Source organism: Enhydra lutris, unplaced genomic scaffold (genome assembly GCF_002288905.1).
Source record: "Enhydra lutris kenyoni isolate GAN:26980312 unplaced genomic scaffold, ASM228890v2 scaffoldscaffold22, whole genome shotgun sequence".
Taxonomy (NCBI): Eukaryota; Metazoa; Chordata; class Mammalia; order Carnivora; family Mustelidae; genus Enhydra; species Enhydra lutris.
In genome coordinates this window covers 19620088-19637548 of record NW_019154106.1, presented here as the reverse complement: position 1 = coordinate 19637548, position 17461 = coordinate 19620088, and the positions used below count along the sequence as shown (strand labels likewise).

The window sequence follows — 17461 nt, the reverse complement described above, 5'->3', positions numbered from 1 at the left end:
CTCACATGAGTGCTCGCTCTCTCAAAATAAGTAAAAATAAAATAAATAAATAAATAAATAAATAAATAAAAGGGTTAATAAGCTCATACAAATAACCTTGTAATAACCTTTAACAAATCATTAGGAAAAAGAGAAATATACCAAGTGAGCAAAAGATATGAACAGGCAGTGTGCAAAAGAAGTAATAAATGGTAAATAAGCATATGAAGAGAACTTCAGTCTCAAAAACATGCAAATTAGGACAATGAGTGATATTTTGATTTATAGTGAGAAACATATTTGGTCTTCATCCACTCTTACTGGCTTGCAACTCTTCAAACCTTTGGAATTTCCTAATGAAAAAAAGCAATGGGAGTATCTTTTTTATATTATTTAGCCTTGTGTAATCAGTTCCCGAAATAGCTGCATAGCCATAAAGGTGGAAGGAATGTATTGTTATTCATAACAGGCCCCTTTCAACCACACCTAAATTAATGTTAATGAGATGAGTTTTGGAAAACTCCTAAGGCTGGGGGCCAACCAGCACTGGAGGGTTGGAACTTTCAGTCCCATTCCTCACCCTACATCCAGAAAGGTGAAAGGGTCTGGAGGTTGAATCAATTGCCAATGGCCAATGATTTAATCAATCGTGTCTATGTGATGAGCCCTCCATAAAAACCCAACAGTGTGGGGTTCAGGGATTTTCCAGGTTGCTGAACATGGGGGTGTGCTGGGAAGGTGGCATGTCTGGAGGGCACTGGACTGCCATGTCCCTTCCCATATAGCTTATCTTCCCCTATGCATCTTTTCTATTGGGCTGTTACTGAATTGTATCCTTTTCTAATAAACTGGTAACCTAGTAATGTAAACTGTTTTCCCAAGTTCTGTGAGCCACTCTACACATTAACAGAACCCAAGCAGGCTGTTGTGGGAACCTGCAGGTATAGCCAGCCGGTCAGGAGCACAGGCAACAACCTGGGCCTGTAACTGGTAACTGACGTGGGGACAGTCTTGGGGGACTAAGCTTGTGAGATCTAATGCTATCACCAGCGAGCAACCAAACGCAATTAATTTAACTTCTTGGTGGTGTTGGAAAACACATTCAGAAAGGAGATACTTTTTTTCACCTGTAGAATTGACAAAACAGTTTAATGAGAACTACTATTGATGAGAACGAGGTAAAGCAAATAGTCTATCTACCTCTAGTGAGACAGTAAATTCAGTAGGTCCCTAAGCTTTCCTGGTTGTCATCTCTATCTTCTCCAAAAGAGTGGGCATTATTTGCCATTCCCATTTGATATGTGAGCTAACTAAATACCAGAATTATCCAAGGTCACACAACCGAGGGCTTGTTTTTTTCCTTCTACCCCTGGAAAAGAAGAATCTGTTGATGAAATATTTTGCAATATATATGATAATGAGTTCTCTAGAGTTATTTTCTGACCTAGATGATCCCAGATGATTGAGAAACAGAGCAGACATAAGCCCAGCCTATGGCCAGGAGCGAAGCCCCGCTGATAGCAGCCTGTGTCAGCCAAACCCTAGTCTACCCACAGACATAGGAGAGAGAAGTAAATGTAGCTCATTGTACACCAAGGAGGTTTTGCAGTTGCCAGCAGCTGCCTGAGGACTCGCCTCCTTTCCCTTGCTACTGCCCTTACACTCTAGTCCTACTCTTGCTTTCTCCCTGAGTGCTTTAGTCTTACAGGCATCAGATCCCTCAATACTGGGATGCTAAGAAAGGTGGGTTATTTATTTCTCCATTGTCTGTACCTTGTTTCAAAGACTTGAGGAGGCTTATTAAAATTCTCATAATGCAAAGTAAAGAAAGATAGAAGGGAGCTAGAAATAGGAAAATCTATTCAGATCCCCGATATAGATAAAGGGAACCTAGTTCACTAATGATACCTACTTCACAGAAGCATAACCACTATTCTGATTTTTCAATGTCCTATACACGGGGTAACGTGAGACAGTTTTCCTCTCTTATGGCAGCAAAGTGGCCACGAAGTTGGAGACTTGCCACATGGCCCACCGAGGATGCCAAAGAGTAACCATGTAATTGTACACTGTTTTTAACAGCTTGTTTTTCTCACCTGAGACAGCAAACAAACTGGTTGTGGGTAGGTGAGACCATAAAACGTGACTCTTTCCATCATCACGCCATTTCAGTTTTTGGTTCTATACAGGAAGAATTCATGTGTTATGACTGAAGAGGAAAATAGAGCTAAGAGACAAGCTATATAATTTTTAAGTTGTGACCGATTTTATTTTTCCACTGGAAGTTATCTCTCCTTGTCACTAATTTCTACCCTTTCCTTCAGCAATACTAATCCACTCGTTCATTTAATGATTGTGTATTGAGTGGTTACTATTTTCCAGGGCTGTGTCGGTGAATGGAACAGACCTTTATGGAACATAAAGTATGGTTGCTGAAAGTATGGTTGCTGTAGGATGAACTTCGGTGCTTTTGAAGACTATGGGGCAGGCTCTTATGGCTTGAATACAATAAACGAGAGAGGAGCGCGGGGCCCGATTCAGGTGTGCTTCCTTAGGACACACACACACACACACACACACACACAGTATTAGTGTTCTATTGTTGCTCCTATAAATTCCCACAAATTAGTGGCTTAAAGCAACACACACTTATTATCTGACAGTTCTATAGGTTAGAATTACAAGATGGGACTCACTGGACTGAAGTCAAAGTGTTCCTTTCAGAGGGTCTCAGGAAGGGTTTGTCTCCTTGCTGCTTTTCAGCCTCTAGAGGCTGCCTCCGTTCCTTGGCTCAAGGACCCCTTCCTCCATCCCCCAGCCAGCATCAGCACCCCTCTCTGACCATTCTTCCATACTTGCATCTCCTTCTCTGACCAAATCTGGGGCAGGTTCTCCAATTTTAAGGACCCATGTGACATAGGTTAGGCTCACTTGAATAATCTTCCCATCTTGAGTCCTTAACTTAGTCATATTATCACAATATACTGTTTGATACGGTAACATTTGCAGGTTCTTGTGGTTAGGATATGTATCTCTTTAAGTGTGGGGAGGATCATTATTTTGTCTAATACACACTTACACATACAAAGGTAGTTATGGCATGAATATTAGAATTTATATAGAAATTTTTCTCAAAAATGTAAATAAATAAAATAAAGGAACATAAACAAAAAGACTGCACCCCAAAATAGAGGCATGATCATTTTGGAAAAAGTTTTTCATGTATATATTATTCATTAATGTCTCTGATGAGATATTGCCATTGATGAGATATTGATGAGATATTGCCATTGATAGAGAAGAAAAAAGAAACGGAGAGGTACAGCTATAGTAAATGAATGACATGAATAATTCTAAGAAACGTGATGTTAAGTAAAAAAGCAAGTCTCAGAAGACTCCCCAAGTATAGGTCTTAGGTTTACACATGAGTTTCCTCAGAGCTACTATAACAGATTGATAAAAACTAGGCAGCTTTAAAGAACAAAAAATTATTCTCTCAAAGTTTTTTTGGCTAGAAGTCCAAAACCATGGTATGGGCAGGGCCCTCTGACGGCCTTAGGGAAGAATCATTCCTCGCCTCTTCGAGTTTCTGCTGGGTGTTGGCAATCCTTAACATTTTTTGTTTTGTGTCTGCACCACTGCATTCTCCAGCTCACAGGGCCTTCGTTCCTCTGTCTCCCTGCGCAACTCCAAATCTCCCTTTATAAGGACACAGTCGTTGAATTTAAGGCCCACCCTAGTCGCGTCCAACCTTGTCTTAATTTGATTACATCTGCAAAGACCCTGTTTCCAAATACGGCCACATTCATACGTTGGTGGTGGGGGGAGAGTTAGGATTTCAACATATCTTTTGGGGGACACAATTCAACCCATACAGTCAAAATTACAGCATCTGTAAGGGAGCGAGGGAAGCAGGATTAAGCTGACAGAGCCATTGAGCTGTGATGCAGGTCTAACAGAAGCCTGGGCTGATCCCACAGGGAGCTCCGCAGTTAGGATGGCCTCGCAGATGTCCATAATTGAGGCAAGTAGCCAGGCATGTTTCTTCCTGCAATATCTAGGCTTTGGATGCAGGCAACCCAGGGGGATGAGACAACGCAACACCCTTCGGCCAAGAACAGTTCCCACAGGGGGACACAACTGGGCGCCCTCAGCAACTAGCACTCTCTGCAAATGAATGTCTTGGTCCTGGAGAGGATATCAGGGTTGCATACTCCAGCTTCCACTATATTGTGGTTTTCAATAGATCTCTAAAAATAAGCCAAAGTATACAATATATTCTTATTTCATATACAATTGTGATAGAGTATTTACATACATGCATATGTATATATACATATTTATTTATATGTATATAAATATTTATTATTTACACCTAAAAGCTGTAGAATGATACAGAACATTTAGGACTGTAAGGATAGGAAGGTTCTTGGTTTTTTGGTTCTTGAGTTGGGTGGTGGGTTTATAGTTTTTCACTGTATTATGATTTATAACTAGCTTATGTATTTCATGTAATCTTTTGTATGTATCAAATAAGTAATCTCTGCACCCAATGTGGGACTCGAACTCATGACCCCAAGATCAAAAATTGTATGCTGTATGGACTGAGCCAGCCAGGCGCTCCTGCATCAAATATATTTATAAAAATAATAAAAAGAAGAAAGAAAACTAGGCAAAGGTCATAGCAGTTATAGAAATTTTAGAAAAAATATGAGTAAATAGAGCAAATCCTGAGTCCTCTGCTACAGTAGGCATTCAGATGAAGAAATACTTCCCTGAAATTCCCTAATGTTACTTACTTTAGTTTGCTTGCATAACCATCCTGAAATTTTGTTATTTTTGGCTGGAAGTATGGTGTTGACAAAAATATATTGTTTACTTTCACTTTCACCTAGTTTTTAAAAAAAAAGATTTTATTTATTTATTTGAGAATGAGAGAAAGAGAGAGAGAGCATTAGAAGTGGGAGGGTTAGAGGGAGAAGCAGACTCTCTGTCAAGCAGAAAGCCTAATGTGGGACTTGATCCAGGACTCCGGGATCATGACCTGAGCGGAAGGCAGTTGCTTCACCAACTGAGCCACCCAGGCGCCCCTCACCTAGTTTTAAATTGATTTGTTCACCATGGCACTAATTTTTTTTTTTTAAGTGAAAGAGTATTTTGGGTAAGGTTGTTGGAATGCTTAATAGATCTGTTGGTGCAATAAAAAAATCTGGTTCATGCACAATATTGACATGTCAAGTTTTCACCATGATATTTTTTAAGTGTATTCATTTATAATTTAAGTAATCTCTACCCAATGTGGGGATCAAACTCACAACCTTGAGATCGAGAGTCTGATGTTCTGGGGTGCCTGGGTGGCTCAGTGGGTTAAGCCTCTGCCTTCAGCTCGGATCATGGTCTCAGGGTCCTGGGATCGAGCCCCGCATCCGGCTCCCTGCTCAGTGAGGAGCCTGCTTCCCCCTCTCCCTCTGCCTGCCTCTCTGCCTACTTGCGATCTCTCTCTGTCAAATAAATTAATAAAATTTAAAAAAAAAAAGGAGTCTCATGATCTTCCAACTGAGCAGGCCAGCCACTATTCACAATGGTATTTTTAATGGTACATTGAGTGGAGAAAGAGAGCTGTTGGATTATGTTTTATGATCACAGTTTTTACTTTAAAAAAAAAAAAGGTATGTTGTCTATATTGTATAGCTTTATATTTACATAGAAAAAGAAATGGAAGAAGGCACTCCGAGTAGCCAACTGCTGTTTGTGGGGATCAGAAATGGGGTGTGATACTTTTTCACTTTATATACCTCTGAGAGCCTTTGAAACTAAAAAAAATAAAATAGTAAAACATATTTTTTTGACCACTTTTTTCAAAACGACTGGTTTGAGTTTTCTTAGTTCAAGAGTCTGTTTCCATGTTGGAAAAATGGGAGTGCTACTCAGACCTTGGAATGGGATAATGTATGGGAAGTCAATTTCGGACGCGCTAATGCAATAACAAAGCATAGTAAATGCTAATGTGCGTGCCTTATGGTGATATTGTTTGTGAAAGAAATTAAATGGTAATAATGTTTGTTAAAGAAGTATTAACTTTTTGGAAACCTCCTGATTTCTTTCTTTTTTCTTTTTTCTTTTTAAAGATTTTATTTATTTATTTTTGCAAGACAGAGAAAGAAAAAGAGCACACAGGAGCCGGGGAGTGGGGTGAGAAGCACACTCCCTGATGTGGAACTCCATCCCAGGACTCTGGAATCATGACCTGAGCTGAAGGCAGATGCTTAACTTACTGAGCCACCCAGGCCCTCATGGAAACCTTATTTCTAATGCCAGAAATTTCAATTTCTTTTAAACCTGTTTGTTAACCATGGCGCGCGCTCTCTCTCTCTCTTTTTTAAATTCAGGACTGAACACCTTCTCAACTGAACTTAACGGAGAGATTAAGTGCCTTGTTTTGAGCTATGTTTAAATGAAGATGAGCTAGAAGACAGAACTGTTAAAAATACGTAAGTTTTATTATATAGCCAAATGAAGGATTTGGCTCTCTTGTAATGGTATTCTGAAAAATTCCTAGCTTCTGTGAAATTTCCTAATTATGGAATTTTCTTTCATGATATGGAGCTACTCCTGATTTCATCATGAGAATCTGATCTGAAACTCAATTTACAGAAATACTGAAAATGAATTTCAAATTAAATGAGACCATCTGTATACTAATATGATGCAATACTGTTGATTCACATTTTTCCATATTAAAGACTGTTCTGAACTCTAAATCTTTTAAATAAACGAGACTGAAATTTAATGTTGTTGTGTCTGAGTATGTTACTTGTATAACAACCACCTACTTGCAGGAACTCTTCACCTCTCTGTTAATCATTTTTTTAATGCTGCCTTTCTGAGCTAGTTATCAAGATATGATTTCATAACCACACCTCGGTAGCTGAAATCCCAGTTCTGCCACTTAATCTCTATGTGTTCATAGGAAAATTAGTTAGATATTTTAGGCTTTGTTTTTCTCGCTGAACATGTAATGCTTTTCTTCCAATCACTGATAAATGCTTATATGGTATTGTCCAATTTTACTGTTGTAAAATTTGAATGCTTAATAGCTAAATTCATACACAGTCATACAGCTAATAAGAGGTAGAGTTGAAGTCTGGTTCCAGATTTACCTGATACCAAAGCCCAAAGTTTTAGAGTATTGCTTCCTCTTTGGAGAGTTAATGTTTTCATATGTTTGGTAGGATATCTGCCCATCTTTGGGAATCTGGGTCTGTATGTTAAATTTTATTTTATTTTTTAAAGATTTTATTTATTTATTTGACAGATCACAAGTAGGCAGAGAGGCAGGCAGAGAGAGAGAGGAGGAAGCAGGCTCCCTGCTGAGCAGAGAGCCCGATGTGGGGCTCGATTCCAGGACCCTGGGATCATGACCTGAGCCGAAGGCAGCGGCTTAACCCACTGAGCCACCCAGGCGCCCCTGCATTGGAGTTTTTAAGTGGTTCGTAACATTTATCCGTAGACAAAGGATTCCTGTTCAATTCCAAAAGTATATAGCCCTCTGGACCTCAAAGGAATTTCTTTGACACAGATCACTTCACTCTGTGATGCTACTTTTTTTTTTCTTTTAGTAAATATATGTGTGCACTCTTAATAAAGATTATTCCTGTTAATTGCAAGAGTACTGCTCAGACCTTATAGGAAAAAATGGGTACCCTACTGAGGTGGTTTCAATCAACATTCCTTGAGTAAAAATACCATGCTCAACACGAATTCTAAGAACAGTAGAAATTGCATTTTCATAGTGCCTGTCCTTATTCATTAAAAAAAATCCCAAATCATCAACTATTTTTTGTTGCCTGTTTATTTTTATGTCAGATACTGTGGTAGGTGCTAGAGGCACGTGTGTGTGTGCATGCGTGTATATTCTTCAAAATCACAACAAAACCCTCAGTGGGTATCTATTGCACTCTCCTTTCCTCTACCCCGTCCTCCTCCACCAGATTAATTTCTACTTTGCCTTAGATCCCAGCTCAAATGTCACTCCCTTAGAAAGGCCTTTCAGGGCAGTCCCCTCTTCTCATCTAAATTAGGTATTCCCACTTCTTTGTACTCATAACAATTTTTATCATATCACTAGTTCGATGTCCTTAAGGTCTGCCTCTCTAGCTAGACCATTTCCATGTATTCATCATTCATTCATTCAACGGGTATTTTTTGCAGACCTACTAAGTGTCAGTTATTCTTCGGTGTACATCTTAGGTGAAGATACCATGGTGAGCACGAAAAGGTCACTGTCCTCATGAACTTACATTCTATTGGGAAGATGGACAAAAGCCAAATAATCAGATAATTTGAAGGCATTAAGTGTTATAAGGAAAGTAAAGTGCGGTGAAAGGATAAGTGGTTACAGGGCAAAGGAGAGGAGGTGATTTGGTCTATTTATGTTGGTCCATCAGAGAAAACCACTCTAAAGGGAAGACTGTGTGCACAGAAACCCAAATAATATAAAGCAGTGAGCCTTGGGAGACAGAGGGCGAGAAGTTCTGGAAAGGGAACAGGAAATAGAACTGTCTGAGACTGGAATGAACTTGACTTGTTTCAGAAAATGCAAGACATGTGGCTGGAATCAGGTGAGCCCAGGAGAGCATCACTGATGCTGCTGGAGAGGTCAGGGAAGAAATAACTAGTCTTGGAGGATTTTGTTCTTAATCTGATTTGTAAAGTCCTTGAAGGGATTTGAGCAGAAGAAATGATATCTAATTTACTTAAAAACAAAAATGAACACAACCACTCCAGTTGCTTCGTGGAGAACAAACCCCAAGACAGTTTCAGGGAGACCAGGGAGGACGCTGTTGCCATATTCCAGGCAAGAAATGCTTGTGATTTGGATTAGGTTGGTAGTAGCAGAAGCAAGGAGAGGTGGCCAGTCAAGATATATATTGGAGGTAGTGTGAACAAGACTGCTGAAGTACTGAATATGGGAATGTAATAGGAAGAGAAAAATCAAGGCTGACAGCTAGGTTTTAAACCTTAGAAAGCCAGTAAATAATGATATCGTTAACAGATTGGAAGAAGAGAAGTGTCTGTGTGTGTGTGTTGAGTCTGTTTTGGACACCTTTCAGTTGAGATGTTTATTTTTATTTTACATCTTAATGGAGATGTTGAGTAGGCATAGAGATTATGTGTTTATGCATACCTCTGAGCAGATGTTCAGCCTGGCCAGAGATATTTCGACTTCATTAACTTACAGTTGATACTTAAAACCAAGGGACTACATAAAATCACGTAGGGAGATTGTGTAGAGAAGTACAAAGAACAGAGGTCTGAGCCCAAAGGAATAGGATCATGTAGAGGCCAGCATTAGCGAGGGGCCCTGAAGGACTCTGGGAAGGAGCTGGTAAGGAAAACAGAGGCCACTCCTTATCGAATGGTGGAATAGAATGAGGACGAAGAATTGACCATTTGCTCACTATTGTTATTATATCCAGTACCTACCTAGCTCAGTTTCTGGTACATACTTAGAGCACAGTAGTATTTGTTAAATGAATGAATCTTCACTCCCATTTCTTTCTCAGATGTTTATTGAGTATCTCAGGGTTCCAGGCACTGTTCTAGGTCCTATGGATTCACAGCATAGTGTTTCCAATAATCGTAAGTTCTAGTGTGGGTCATAGACATACATACAGATGCACCACGAACACATATCATTAGTTTAGTTACTTTTAAAGAGTCTATTCATTTTTTAAAGACTTATATATTTATTAGAGAGAGCCAGTGGGGGAAGGACAGAGGGAGAGAGAGAATCCTTAAGCAGACTCCCTGCTGAGCGTGGAGTCATTTTCTCAGGGCCCATCCCACCACCCAACATCATGACCTAAGCTGAAATCAAGAGTCTCCCACTTAACCGACTGAGTCATACACGCGCCCTTAAGATTTTATTTGTAAGTAATCTCTACATCCAATGTGGGGCTCAAATTTACAACCCTCAAGAGTCACCCACTCCACTGACCGAGCCAACAGGCATCCTTGTATTATTGGTTTATAATAGCTCTCTTCTCCTTCTGCCCTATTCTAAGGGGCATGGATATCTTGAGGGCCCTTAGTTGGTGAGCAATGTTGAATCGGGATATATGCATTTGGGGCTCCACTGCAGGTGAAGACTTTGGCTAGAGGGAGATGTTGAGAGAGAGAGAGGAGTGGTGGGATTTCATTGAATTGGACAGATAGCCTCAGCCAAGGGGATCAAATTCAATTAAAACAAAATGTGCCTGCTCAACTCACATGGCTGAATTCTGCTAGACAGCTGACAGTTTATAAAGAACAGTAACAGCCTTAGGGGTTATACTCAATCTGATAAGACGGTGGGAAAAGAGTTGGTGCTTGGGCAGGGAGAGATAAGGTTCTGGAGCTACATATTAGAAAATTACTACATTATCTTCAAGATCTGTTGTTGATCCTTAAAATTATTACCCTTAAATTCCTACCTTTTAAAAAGGTCTCAAGTTTCGAATCAGGCGTCCCTACTGGCTAAGAAAAATTTCAGGTGTTTTATATAAGTCCATGCCAGAAAAGGAAACCAAAACTCTTGATGGATGGAAGAGTAAGTGTGAAGCACTCTATTGCATTACACAATCTCTCACGCTTACCTTGTGGAACTCTGCGGAGATAGTTTTCTTATCTCTACTAGGATCACATACTTTTGTGTTCCCTCACACCCCATCCCCCCCCCGAAAATGTAAATTAAAAAAAGAGAGTAAAACAAAAAGTCTCTATTGTGCTTTAAGTTCCAGTTAAACATGGAGTCCCTTCCCCAAACTGCTTATTCATCAAGCTGGGTTCCCTCTATTTTGCATTCATCTTACAGCTCTTATGCCGCTGTGTATTATAATTATTTGAGTCCATGAAGTTATTCGCCTTGAACTCCAAGACTTTGGGAGCAATGCTGTTTAATGCTCAGAACGAGAGGAAGGGTTTAGAAGCTCCACAATAAGTGCATGTAACGGGAGAAGATGCTCTGGGAAGGAGACATAGAAAGGGGAAATGCAAGCCTTTATTCGGAAAAGTTTATGGGAACAGTGACAGTATATTTAACAATGATATAGATGTGTTTAATACAGAGGGGAAAATAAAACTACGACTCCACGCCCACCTTTTACTATACCATCTTCCCATTCACAACCGGCTTCTCAGACCCCATTCCCTCCTAAGTGCCGAGCTCTAACGAGGCTGGGTCTCCCTGGCCAATCGGAGCGCACTCTTCCGCAGTCGTGAGGACAGCTGCAGCCAATGAAAGACCTGGGCGATTTGGTGGGGTGAGACAAGCCGCCCTCTGGTGGAACTCTGGGGGCGTGGTGACGCGTTAGGCGGGACTGAAGTTTGATTGGCAAGGGAGCGATGTGCCGGCTCCCAACAGAGACCAGGCCGGGTGTGCGCGAGGGGGGGGACATGGGCGGGGTAGCGAAACTGGAGTCAGCCCATAGCTGACGCACTACTCACAGAGGGACGGCCAGATCACCAATGGCGGCACGGATATGGCGCCATGGGCGGGGTTTAGGCCAAAAGAGGCGCAGGAGCCGCGCCTGTTAGTGTCGTCCTCACCGTCACCGCGGGCGCCTCTTCCTGGATTCATTCATTCGTTTTTCCATTCACGAAGGTAGTAAGGCCTAGTTGAAAGCCATGGAGAGCGCTCTTCCTGTCGCCGGCTTCTTCTACTGGGTCGGCGCAGGCACCGTGGCCTACGTGGCCCTGCGCATCTCGTACTCGTTCTTCACGGCCCTTCGGGTCTGGGGTTTGAGTCACGAGGCAGGGGTCGGACCAAGGCTCGGAGAATGGGCAGGTGAGTGCAGTCCCGCGCCGCCGGTCTCCTCGCTCCTGCGGCGGCTCGCGCGGCTTCCGGCCGGGGTCTGGCCGGTGCTGCCCAAGTCCGGGCCCAGCGCCTGGCCTTCCGCTCTCCAAGTCCCTTCTCCCTCCTGAGGCTCCTGCGTCCCTTGTACCCGCCTGGCCCCTAGCCTTGGGGCCCCAAGCCCTGGCTTGCCTGGACTTGCGAGTTTTTAAATAGGAAAGACGTTGTTGGCCCAACTCAGCGAATCTTACGTGCCACTTGGTGGGTGCGGGGGCAATTTGCTTGAACCCGCAGGGGCTGGTGTCCTTTAAGCCATTCCGGGTGCATGGCCGGGAGTCAGTCACCTTGCTGCCTCCTCAGTCACACTCTGCCTACCTAGGTTCACCCCTTGTTGAGTGTTTTTAAAATAAAGGCTTTCGCTTGATTGGAATAGTGGCCCCCTGCTAAGGATGAAAGGCATTCTGTTGACTTTTGGGGGGGCGAGGATGAACGGAGACGACATAGAATTTCCGAAGTCTTTCTGGTTTTTAGAAACTTGCCTTTCTCCTGTTACTTGGATTCGGCCTAGTTCTTTTCAAGTTATACAAGGTTTTTGTTTTGGTTTGTTTTTAAATTCTCCTTAAACTTTTCTGGAGGCCTGATGTGTAACGTAATTATTGCTTCTGCAGAACGGTAACTCTCCGCTTAGCAATCAGAAATACTTTTGGCAGAAGGACGCTTATAGGAAAAAGTATTCCCCCAAAGAGTGAGCTAAGCCTGTGGATCTTGTTTCATTTTGTTGGAGGATTTGAGAAAGGTCAGTTTGGAGAAGTTGGGAGAATTACCTGCAAGGAAGTTTTGTGCTTGCTTTTTTTCTTTTTTGTTGCTTTTCCTTACTTTTCGTTTCTTTTTCTTTTTCTTCTTCTTTTTTTTTTTTTTTTAAACCAAGGGGTGTGCTGTGATCGTTCTCTGTGATAATTTATTCTGCTATTTCATGATTGAATGTACACTTCACCAAGCATTTCATTGAATTTTGGGATGGTTAGGGGTTGCTTGCAGACTAGGCTCAACTAAGGTACACAAATAATGGAACTCTGTATTCTTCACTTTATTCACTCAAAATCATTTAAAGAACTTAGTAGGAAAAAGATAAGAAATTAACTTTTTGGGACAGCAGTGTGAAGAGAACACATCTCAAGTAGGAAGGGACATGTAAGAACTCTGTGATGTGAAGCAACTGTTCATATTATAATACTTGTTTTTATTTTTATTTTTTTAAAGATTTTATTTATTTATTTGACAGATAGAGATCACAAGTAGGCAGAGAGGCAGGCAGAGAGAGATTGAGGAGGAAGCAGGCTCCCTGGTGAGCAGAGAGCCCAAAGTGGGGCTGATCCCAGGTCCCGGGGAACATGACCCAAGCCAGAGGCAGAGGCTTTAACCAACTGAGCCACCCAGGTGCGCCTAATAACTTATTTTTAAAAATCACTTAGTGTTTTCTGATATTCCTTAAAAAACAAGTGAAGTGCTCAACTTGATTGTAATAAAGTTTGTGATTTCACAATTGACTTGCCCAAGTTCTTGATTGTCACATTGGAAAACTTGCTTATGAACTTTTGAGATAGTTGCACCAGATTCTGGTGCATTAGGAAATCCTGTAGTAAGATGAAGTTTTGTGATTTGTAAGCAAAGAGTCATGTTAGTAACTTTTTAAAAACTGAAATAGACTATAGACTAATAACTCAAATGGTCCAAATCACTATTGAAAAGATTTGTCCCAGAGGAGGGATACTTGCTAAATTGAAAGAAATGTTTAAAAGATTTAGAAATGAAATTTGAACCAGAACACTGGGAAGTCATAAAGTAACATTGTGATTGTTGAGTTCGGTCTACCCTGGATTGTTAGAAAAATCTCTTTTTTAAGTACTTAAGCAGAAGAAATGATCAAGTTGTTATTTGTCACATGACATATATGTGGTGGCCTGAATCTTAAAATATTTCCTTTACCTCTCCAAATTCAGGGAATCTTTGAAAAACAAAATTAGGAGTACTTCATCTTAAATGCTTCTTTGTATCAGCTGGAGGGATGAACTGAAATAATTTGACAAAGCAGCAGAAATGATACTTGAACAATTAGGGCTAAATGTGATTAAAATTAGGTAAATGATTTGTTCAATCGAAGTTAGGATTATTAGAATTAATTTTTGTGTATAAATAACACTAGTAAGTTTTCTGCCCCATAAAATTGGTATCTTCATTCTATGCAGTCTTCTTTGAATAAATGGTGGTAGCTGGCAGTTTTAGGGAGACATTTTTTACTTTCTACTGCTAACATTTAACATCTTCCTCTCCATAACCAGCTAAATGTTTTAAGTATAATATAGTAATGTGCATTGAATTGATAATGTTTTTATTCTTGTTATTCTTAAGTCTCTTCATGTGAGTATGTTTAATTTCTCCTCAGATTTTAGAATCTGAAGGGGAGGGAGTGAGTGTCCCAATTTTTTTTCCCCTTTTCCCACAGTAACTAGTGTATTGATCAGATTTAAGTGCTTCTAAATTTAAAAAGCTTGGAAAAATAAATAAGTTATGGGATATAATGTACAATATGGCAACTGTAGTTGATAATACTTTACTGCAAATTTGCAAATTCTTATCACAAGGGGTGTCTGGCTGGCTCGGTCGATGGAGCATGTGACCCTTGATCTTGGGGTCATGAGTTCAGGCCCCACACTGGGCAGGAAAAAATTCACAAGAAAAAAATTCTGTAAATATGCATGGTGATGGGTATTACCTAGACTTACTGTGGTGATCATTTCACAATATATACAACTATCAAATCGTTATGTTGTACACCTGAAACTAGTATAATGTTGTATGTTATTATATCTCAACAAACAAAACCCCCAAAGCTTGTCAAAACATGAAAACAGGTATGCTTTGTAATCAATAAAAATATTTCAGACCACATATTCCTTAATCTAGTTAGGGTTTTAAGACCATAAATTACTTGACCCATACTCTAGTTTATCTCCTTCTTGTAATCCAGAGTTCAGTTGTCTCTTTTCCCTAATTCTCTCCAGTACCATTCCCACTCAAGTGAGTTACACCGATTTCATCAGGTCCCTAGCAGATGGATTTTGCCGATTTTGTCTGTCATCCTGTCATCCTTAGGGGATATTTCCCGTATTTCTTAGGAGAACAAAGAGCTGTGGAACTGGAGCTTTACTTGCTTGAAGGTATTACTGTAGCAAGTAATCAGAAGAAGAGTGCTAACAAAAGTGGTCAGTTTGTACTCAATAAAGGAGAGAACAGTCATTACTGTGGAGCCATAAAGAATGTAATCTGTAGGCTTTGGTTTGAGCATGGATAAATTTTGCATTTATTTGAGCAGTTTCCATCATTGCAATTCATCCAAAATGATTGATACTGAACTACTGTGGAGGTGACAGATGGAAAGGCAAGGTAAGTAGACTTCTAAAGCCAAGATATTTTATAACTTTAAAGCCAGGACAGCACTCTGAGCTCTCATTTTTAGATTTTGAAGGAGGGTATATTGCTCCAGGCGGCAAAGAATAAAGGATCCGTGAAGCAGTTGGATTTTAAAAATAACCTTGTTGAGATAGAATTTATATACCATACAATTTACCCATTTAAAATATACAGTTTACGGGGTGCCTGGGTGGCTCAGATGGTTAAGTGACTTCCTTCAGCTCAGGTCATGATCTCCAGGTCCTGGGATGGAGCCCCATGTCGTGCTCCCAGCTCAGTGGGGAGTCTGCTTCTCCCTCTTCCTCTCTCTCTCTTCTGCTGTGCTCTCTCTGATTCTCTCTGTCTCTGTCTCTCTCACGTGAATAAGTAAAATCTTAAAAAAAAAAAAAAGTGTACAGTTCCAAGATTTTTATTATACTCACAGGGTTGTGCAACCATTATAGTCTAATTTTGGAACATTTTCATCTTTCTTAAAACAAGCCCTGTACCCATTAGATGTCACTCTCCAACCCCCACCCCCTCAATCCCTAGTCAACCACTAATCTACTTTTGGTCTATGTGTATACATTATATATATGCCTATTCTGGGTATCTCCTATAAATGGGATCCTATAATGTGAAGTATTTTATGACTGGCTTTCATTGAGCACAACGTTCCCAAGGTTTCCCCACGTTGTAACATGTTTTAGTGCTTCATTTCTCTTTATTGCTGAATAGTATTCCATTCTGTGGAGTGAGTGTAGATTTTGTAAAGGGTCTTTACCTCTGCATTTTGCTGTCTGCACATCTGTATTCGCAGCTCCCTGAGATTTTGCAGCTTTGGGTGCTGATGGAACTCATTTGGCCCTGTAGTATTCCAAGACAATGAACACTTAGAATGGTCATAGGGTGGTGGGGGGTTCTTTGTAGAAAAGCCATCCATCAAAATGGCTTTGCTTAGCCAAGCTCCAAGAATCAAAGGATTCTCAGAATCGAGTGTGGTTCATCATTTCTGTTTTTACTTCGGATAACTCCACACGATTGGTCTAGGTCTCCAGTGGATGAGGGCTGCTTAAGTAACCAGGGGCCATTGGCAGTAGGTCCCTTTCTTTCACTGGGCTTTGAGGTATCACATGATTTGAGGAATTATTTATGAAATGTTAATAATTTAAATTGGCAAGCCCAGAAGTCATATGAAGAACTGCCATTTATTGAATGCTTGAAGTGTTCTAGGCACTTGACAGAGATTATCTTTAATCAGTCTTTGAGCTCTGACTTATTATCCCCATTATGTAGAAGAAGAAATAGAGGCTTAGGGTAAATGACTTCCTTGGTCTGTGGTTTCCCAGCTAGTGAGTTGTAAGATGAGGATTTGAAGCCAAGTTGTCCATTTTGCAATATGCATGTCTTGTATGTTGGTGATTGGTTTATAGACTGCATGGGTACTTGGGGGCGGATTCCTTTATATCTTAGGAACATACTGCTTTATTTTATTTTTTATTTTTTAGGCTTTTAGTTTTTTAATTTTTAAATTTTTTAAAAAAGATTTTATTTATTTATTTGACCAGCAGAGATCACAAGTAGGCAGAGAGGCAGGCAGAGAGAGAGGGAAGCAGGCTCCCTGCTGAGCAGAGAGACGAATGTGGGGCTCCATCCCAGGACCTTGGATCATGACCTGAGCCGAAGGCAGAGGCTTAACCCACTGAGCCACCCAGGCACCCCTTTAAATTATTTTTTAAAATTTTTATTTACTTGAGAGAGAGAGCGTGGGAGAAAAAGAGCACAAGCCAGGGGAGGGGCAGAGGGAGAGGGAGAAGCAGGCTTCCCACTGAGCAGGGAGCCCTACCAGGCCCATCCCAGGACCTTGAGATCATGACCTGAGCCAAGTCAGATGTTTAAGCTTTTATTTTTCCATAACCTCTACCCCCAATGTGGAGCTTGAACTCAAAACCCTGAGATCAAGAGTCACGTGCTCTACCAGACAAGCCAGCCAGGTACCCTGGAACATTTGGCTTTTTTTTTTTTTTTTTAATTTTATTTTTTATAAACATATAATAAATTTTTATTCCCAGGGATACAGGTATGTGAATCACCAGGTTTACACACTTCACAGCACTCACCATAGCACATACCCTCCCCAATGTCCATAATCCCACCCCCCCAACCCCCCTCCCCCCATCAACCCTCAGTTTGTTTTGT

The 17461-nt window shown here is 40.8% G+C and overlaps 1 protein-coding gene across 1 annotated transcript in view; it reads left to right on the top strand.

The window, feature by feature from the left end:
• The first annotated feature begins 11521 nt into the window (after positions 1–11521).
• Positions 11522–17461, top strand: part of LOC111149694 (hydroxysteroid 17-beta dehydrogenase 12) — a 171032-nt gene continuing 165092 nt past the window's right edge. Inside the window, exon 1 of the mRNA XM_022506917.1 lies at positions 11522–11806. Within this exon, the coding sequence (XP_022362625.1) occupies positions 11647–11806 (160 nt within the window). The 5' untranslated portion in view covers positions 11522–11646. The remainder of the gene's footprint in view (positions 11807–17461) is intronic.